General features: G+C 39.6%; 1 protein-coding gene across 1 annotated transcript; it reads right to left on the reverse strand.

Moving 5' to 3' along the window:
- Positions 1-344: 344 nt before the first annotated feature.
- On the reverse strand, positions 345-3,191 carry trh (thyrotropin-releasing hormone). The gene is made up of 3 exons (XM_048211364.1): positions 3,041-3,191; positions 2,532-2,722; positions 345-1,332 (listed from the first exon to the last, which is right to left on the reverse strand). Exons 2-3 carry the CDS (start codon positions 2,707-2,709, stop codon positions 818-820), a joined length of 693 nt encoding a protein of 230 aa, XP_048067321.1. The 5' UTR covers positions 2,710-2,722; positions 3,041-3,191; the 3' UTR covers positions 345-817.
- Positions 3,192-7,297: the final 4,106 nt, after the last annotated feature.

A 7,297-nucleotide genomic window follows, 5' to 3' on the forward strand; every position in this document is an offset into this window, starting at 1 on the left:
TGCAGTGGAAAGATTCAGGTTATTCACTGAACTAGTAAAGAGTCTTCATTTATAAGAGTGTATGGTCTAAAACAGTTTATATTGTTTTCAGGGCATTTCTCTCAAATCAGCGTCAACAACAGCTGGTTTCTATTGTGACAACATGCCCCGACCACAGGATTAGTTCAGTAAATCGCATCCAGTAACGGTAGAAATAGTGTAGTAAAGTTTGTTAAAAACCTTTATGCTTAAACTGGCCTGAAATATATCTCTTAATGGACTGAATCTGATCTCTGCGCTCACGCGCTACAGCGACATGTTTGTCTGTGTTTTTCCTCGTGATTGTTGAAACCCAAAAACAGACATTCGCATCGAAAGCATTTTATTGTACAACATCATTGTCATTTATATGCTCTTCTTTATCAATAGAACAAAAATAAATCATGAAAATGTACAGGTCAGGTCATGCAAGAAGTACGCTACTGTAGAAAAATATCTCGGTAACCCGTTTCGTTGTTTTGCGAACCAAATTAAATGGGATTTACACTGGAAATGCCGCTGGAGATGTTTTCTGATCACATGCATTAGTGAAATGTTTCCCAAAACAGACCGAATGCGAATAGAGTATGGATCTAGTTGGGTCACATGTATAGTATTTTAAGGTGTTCCCGCGCGCACAGTTGCTGTAGAAACGAAAAACAGAGTTAAACGAGATTTAGTGTTTTCCCTCTCTTGCTTTAACGACATGAGAAACGCAGTAAACACATGGAGACAGGCGCGTTTTCCATGGAAATCAACGCACACACACTTATTCATCCGCTTTATCAACTTCACACAGTTACTCTTGCTCCGTCAGATCGTCCTCTAACTCCCGTTTCCCGGGATGTTGTCGCTTCTCCTCCGCGCGACTTTTGTCCAGAAGCTCGAGCAGGATGCTGGCTTGATCACAGCCCGCCTCGTCCCAGTCCTCGCACAGTCTCTTCCCGGGATGCTGACGCTTCGCTAGGTCCGAAAAGTCTCCCGCTGCCGCTGCCTCGTGCAGCTCGCGCCGGCCGGGATGCTGTCGCTTGTGGAGCAGCATCAGGTAGCGTTTCCCGGGATGCTGCCGTTTGGACAGCTCGCTCTGGGCGCTGGGTTCCTCCAGCATCATCTGCTCCAGAGACAGACGCTTCCCGGGATGCTGCCTTCTCAGCCTCGCGCTCTCTTCGTCCTCGCGCTTCCCGGGATGTTGTCTCTTCTGGAGAGCAGGAGCGTCGTCTTCGTAGTCCGCGTCCTCGCGCTTGCCGGGATGCTGTCTCTTTCCCGGGTGCTGCCTCTTCTCCATCCAGTCCGTCGGGGACACGAGCTGCTCTCCTGGAGAGGGAGAAGGGTTTACGCACGCGTATCAAACTTTTGAAACTCAGTGCAGAAATGATGTATTTATAATCATCAAGACAGTCAAACTAAGGACACACACAAATGTGCTTCTTTCATAGGATTCTTTTGCAACTTTGTGCTTTTATTTTTCGTTTCAACGCAAAATGTGTTACACATTATCTGGTAACACTTTATTTTACAGTGTCATTGTTACATATGTTACATGCAGTTACTATAGTAATAACTATAAATTATGCAAAATTACATGCAACTAACCGTAAACCAAACCCTAACCCTATAGTAAGTACATGTAGTTCATTAATATTACTCAGTACTTAAATGTAAAATTACAGTGTAACAAAAATTCCTTAAAATAAAGTGTAACCTTTTTTTAACGTGTCCTTGTTACAGTGTAATTATACACTTAAGTATACTTTTTAATATTAATTAACATGTACTAACTATAGAGTTTGGTTTAGGGTTAGTTGCGTGCAATTATGCATAATTTACTGTTATTACTATGTAACAAACGTTACAAGGAAATTAAGTGTTACCAAAAAACGCATAAACTGTATTGGTTACAATTTATTTTGTTGCACTGTAATTTTACATTTAAGAAATGAGTAATATTAATGAACTACTAAATATAGGGTTAGGATTAGGTTTTGGTTTGGTTTAGGGTTAGTTGCATGTAATTTATAGTTATTAGTAACTGCATGTAACATATGTAACAATGACACTGTAAAATAAAGTGGGTATTTATTGCCCATTTGTTGCATGTAATAAACAGATGAACCAATGCTTGCTTTACGGATTTTCAATCTTTTTTTTTACTTTAATCATTTTGTTGAGTAATAAATGACACCATTTAGTGTGTCTCTGGAGAATAGTTTATAAATATACATGTAATTATTATAGTATTATTATTGCTGTTGTTGTTAATAATAAACATTCTAATATGCCTATATTTTTTTGGAAAAGTGGACCGTTATTACTGTGTGCAAAAAGCAGAACAAAACAGTAATTAAAAATAATCCGACATTCAAACATACTAAAGTAATCAAGGCTATGATAAAAATGATACATTTTGAATAAAGTGTCATAAGCGTTACTATGTCGCAGTAGATACTCGCTTTTGCTATTTCGAAAGCTATATCTGGTATTTGTCGACAGTGAGAGTGAATGTAAGCAGACACCGTTGTCGTTGTTCTCGTCCTCCATCTGTGTGAGGATGGAGCGGATGAGCAGAGTCTCCGCGCGCTGGAAGAGCTCGTCCAGAGACGGGTCACCCTCACCCGGCAGAGCCTGGCACTGGAGCCCGGGTGACAGGAACACCGTCAGAGAGGCCAAGATGATCACACACGCCGCCCTCATGACAACCTCTGTCCTGTTCACCACAAACACACCGACAGAGTCACACAACGCACAGATATACAACAATTCTAACTTGAAGAGCAGGTCATACACTCTTAAAAATAAAGGTTCTTAACTGGTTATCCATGAAATCTTTCCATTGCACAAAAGGTTTTTTAAGTTCTAGGTCATTAAAATGGTCTTCACACTGAGAAAAAAAATGAAATGTTCACAAAATGTTCTTTGGAGAACCAAAAATCGTTCCTGCAAAAACCTCCCTTCTGGAGCCTTTATTTTAAGAGTGATGGTCATCTGAAGCGCACACATCAAGTGTCTTTCATCCTCGTCTTACCTGCAGTGGATAGATCTTTACTTGTAGCCTGTTGCAGAAACTCTGTTGATGAAGGAAAGTGCAGATGTAGCGTTCCTCGAGCCTCTGCTGTGGTGACCCGTTCAGGCCGAGGTCAGTGAGTGGAGCGTGAATGTCGCACGACTGTTTTATATAGGCGCGCTCGCCTCCGTCATGACGCGCGCAGTGCGGGGTTGAGCCTGAGGGGGGCAGTGTGCTGCTGTCGCATCGACCGAGACTCGGTTCATTCATAAAACTGCTTTTTTTTTTGTTTCATACTACTCTTAAAACGTTTATTGTTGCATATACCTTCACACAATATTAAAAAATACAATAAAAACACCAGTAGACTTATATGTAGTAGTGATCCTTATAAGTAAAGGCAGGTGCCAAGATTTCATGATGTCATCAGATGGTATAGCATGACACTTTGATATGTATTGAATAATCTCCATATTCATACTTTCTGAGCTAAAAAAAAGCATACCTACAGTAAGTCACACTTTTTCAGAATGTTACTGCATTAGATAATAAAATATCTAGGCTAAATGTCTTGTGCACACAAATGATGCAGGATTTGTATCTTTATTCATCACATTACAGTAACTATGAACATGATCCTCTAAAGTTTCCCAACCACAAACAGTAGCAGAATGAGGGTTTAAAAAAGACGTATCATACTGCACACTGTTTCTTATACTTTTATAGAATGGCTTTATACTGCATATTCAGTAAACAGTATTATTGTGAACATAGCCATGGTAAAAAAAATACTCTTGCTACTCTTTTGTTTGTGAGTACGTCAGTAACACTCCAGAGGTTTGACTTGTTTGCTTCCCTCAGCTCGCTTTACTGACTGACATGACGTTCATGGAGAGCCGAGTGTTGCGTCGCTTTCGTTCTTCAGAAGACGTCCTGAAGAAGCCTTCATTTTCTTTCAGAATTACAGTGAGGCGTATAACTGATGGGCGAGCAAAAGCTTATTCTGAACAGCAAACATCATTCTGCTGGGCAGCCTCACTGAATTCATTACGCACAGCTCACATCATTTCAAAATCTTGACAAACTCTCGTACAGTCGGACAGCTGATGGCAGAACGGCAGCGTGGGAATCACCGTGTAATGGAATAAATCAGGCCTCTTTATGCGCTGTCACGTCCAATACTTCAGCTGTCAATACCAATCATTTCCTATGGATAGAGGAAAAAAGAAGTGGAATTAATTGGTTTACATTTTAGGAGGACTTCCTGCGCATGAGATGACATGAAAGTAAGAAATCAGTATAACTCACTGAATGAACTGAACAATAAACCATAAAACATGTGGATGATTTCAGTCAGAAGCATCAGTCTTCGAGGCCTGAACTGCACAATTTGACGATTTGTCCAGCCAACGTTCAAAGTTTGTCTCGACAAACTTTCTTTTAGTGTTCTAGCGGCTGATTGTGGCTTCCTACACCTACTCTTGAAATCTGCACTTTTTGTTCTGTGAAATAGTCATTGTTTTGTTCATACACACACACACACACACACAGAGAATCACTTATAATAGTGCAAATTAGCTGACGAGGAGGTCTGACCCAAAAGGTCACGCTGTCAGGCAATAATTACTGCATGAGCGTGAACACACACACACACACACACACACACACACACACACACACACACACACACACACACACACACACACACACACACACGCACAGTTTAATGGTGTACAGAACGTCACATTAAAATACAGTCTGCTTATTTATTTTGTGCAAAACTCAAAGGGAAACCATGAAATACCAGAGGGTGGAGAAAACTCTTGTTCAGACATAATGATCAGTGTATGTTTCGTTCTTTCCTTTGGGCATTCACTCGTTTAGTCTTAGTAGACATGAAAACTTGCAGATGCAAATTGTTGTGGGAGTGTGTGTGTGTGTGTGTGTGTGTGTGTGTGTGTGTGCATGTACATATCCTTTAGCAAAAAGATATGAGTGTCTAATAAACATGGTTATATGTACTGCAGACCTGTTGATTTTGTGATGCAGTTCCTGATGATCCTGAAGCCTTTTCTTCAGTGGATTGATTGAAGATTAACTATTGATTAACACTGGAATTAACACTCGAATCGAACCACTTTTTTCTTCAGTGTGGAGCATCAAATAGTCATTACTCAGTTCAGAACAATATTTAGTAAAATTCTCTAGAAAATACATCTGCTCAAATTGTTTAACCAGGTCTTTTAGCTCTTTTTGTACACCAGTAGTCTTACTTAATGACTTATCTTAAATGGTTTCATTCTTATGAATTTGAATTGTAGTAATATGAATAATATTACTACAATTTCACTAGTACTGTTGCTACAATTTCTATGCATGTAAGGGAATAGATCTGTTAATGTGACTTTGATTTGTATATGTGACAAATATTAAATTCTGTGCTCACAATATTGATATAAAGCATGTAAATCCATGTAAAAGAAAACTATCTTTTCACCTGTTTAACAGTATTAAATTATTAGTTCACTTCAGAATTCAAATTTCCTGATAATTTACTCACCCCCATGTCATCCAAGATGTTCATGTCTTTCTTTCTTCAGTGGAAAAGAAATGAGGAAAACATTCCAGGATTATTCTCCTTATAGTGGACTTCAATGGGGTTCAACGGGTTTGATGCTCTGTCCTTTAGATATCTCAGAAATGTAACATACATAAGACTTTTTTGCTCTTCACAAATAAGAAATGATTTTCAGAAGTACACTTTTTTTCTAATGTAAACATCTCACACACTTACAGCACTACCAGATATTTCAGGTTAGCTAGCATGGATGCTCTTCTAACGAAGGAAGACCCCATCACTAAATTGGCCCACTTCGTAGTTGAAATTCATGGCTTAGTGTGGATGTCGAAACCACAATGACATATTAATATTCTTTAAAACAGACAGCTGGAAGTAAAACATGGCTTTGACCCTTTGTGGAAATGAACATATTCATTTACACTATTAGTTAATTGTAATGTACAGGCTTAAACTCAGTGACGATGGAGAGACAGATAAGATAAAACAGGTAAGTTTATTAGTGAATCAGCAGGAATAAACGATAAACGATAAAGATGATCAATAGAGAGATATTTGAAATGCAGGATGACTTTGCAGTAACTGTGGGTTGGGTTTTGAAGGCTGAGAGAGTTCCTCCCCTCCACGTGTCACTCCAGAAGACCGTACACTCGACACAGAGACCGGCCCCGTCCACGTTTAGATCTGATTTCAAGAATCTCACATTTAAATTTCCCCTAAAGAAAGAGAGAATGATTGGGATAACAAATATAGAATATTGGCTATGCAAGAATTTCTTTTGCTTTTGTACTGATATTATATCATGCTCTGCGTAATATTATACTGATACTGAGCCTATCTATATAAAAGTCTGCAAAGGTGTACAGAGTAGATTTACCCGCTGATTTGGATGTGCTTCCGAGTTTGTTTGTAGCTCAGATTAATTGAATTCCGAATGTCCTCTTGGAGCTCAGAAAGCATCAACATCTCTGTGGCTCTTCAGTCCCGCTAGATTCTTTCCTGGAACTGTTTTAAGACGAGCTGCCTCAACCCTTACTGCGTCTCCCACAAAACTGCACATGCACACTTCAGACTCACAAACACTGAGTGCTGCTTGGAAATGAGCAAACTTTGTTGTGATGACTACTGAGCTTCAGTTACAGAATATTACTGCAAGCAAAAAGGTTCATTTTCTGTCCATGTTCACTGATCAATGTTTATGTTTGAGTAAAAGCTTAAATCTAATCTGTTCATCATACAAAGCGATCGAATCTCTTGAGAAAATTTGGACTAAACTGCTCAATTCATATGGATTAGTTTTACGGTCTCTTTATGAACTTTCTGAAGCGTCAAAGTGTCAGTGTTATACTGACTCCTGTCGGCCTGGCTGTATGAAGTTTGTTTAACCACTGCCGTATCACTGTGATGCTGTTTGTTTAACTTTGTTCCGTTCCTATTTGTCCATGTTTTTCTCTGTTTCACATCCATTATGGACATTCCTGGATTCAGTCTCAACAATAGTTAGTGCATAGTTGGTGGTTTGTGTTGTTATGAGGCAGGATGCTTTATTGAACCGTGAGTTTTCTCCCTGCAGTGGCAGCTGTGACTGGTGTGTGTTCACGCTTGCTGCTTGATCCTCCATCTGTGTGTGGGAGCTGCTGAGGTCATTCCAGTTAGTTTCATCCAGCAAGAGCAGCGTGTCTGGACATTGTGTTTTCCAC

The sequence above is a fragment of the Megalobrama amblycephala genome, linkage group LG12 (assembly GCF_018812025.1).
Source record: "Megalobrama amblycephala isolate DHTTF-2021 linkage group LG12, ASM1881202v1, whole genome shotgun sequence".
NCBI lineage: Eukaryota > Metazoa > Chordata > Actinopteri > Cypriniformes > Xenocyprididae > Megalobrama > Megalobrama amblycephala.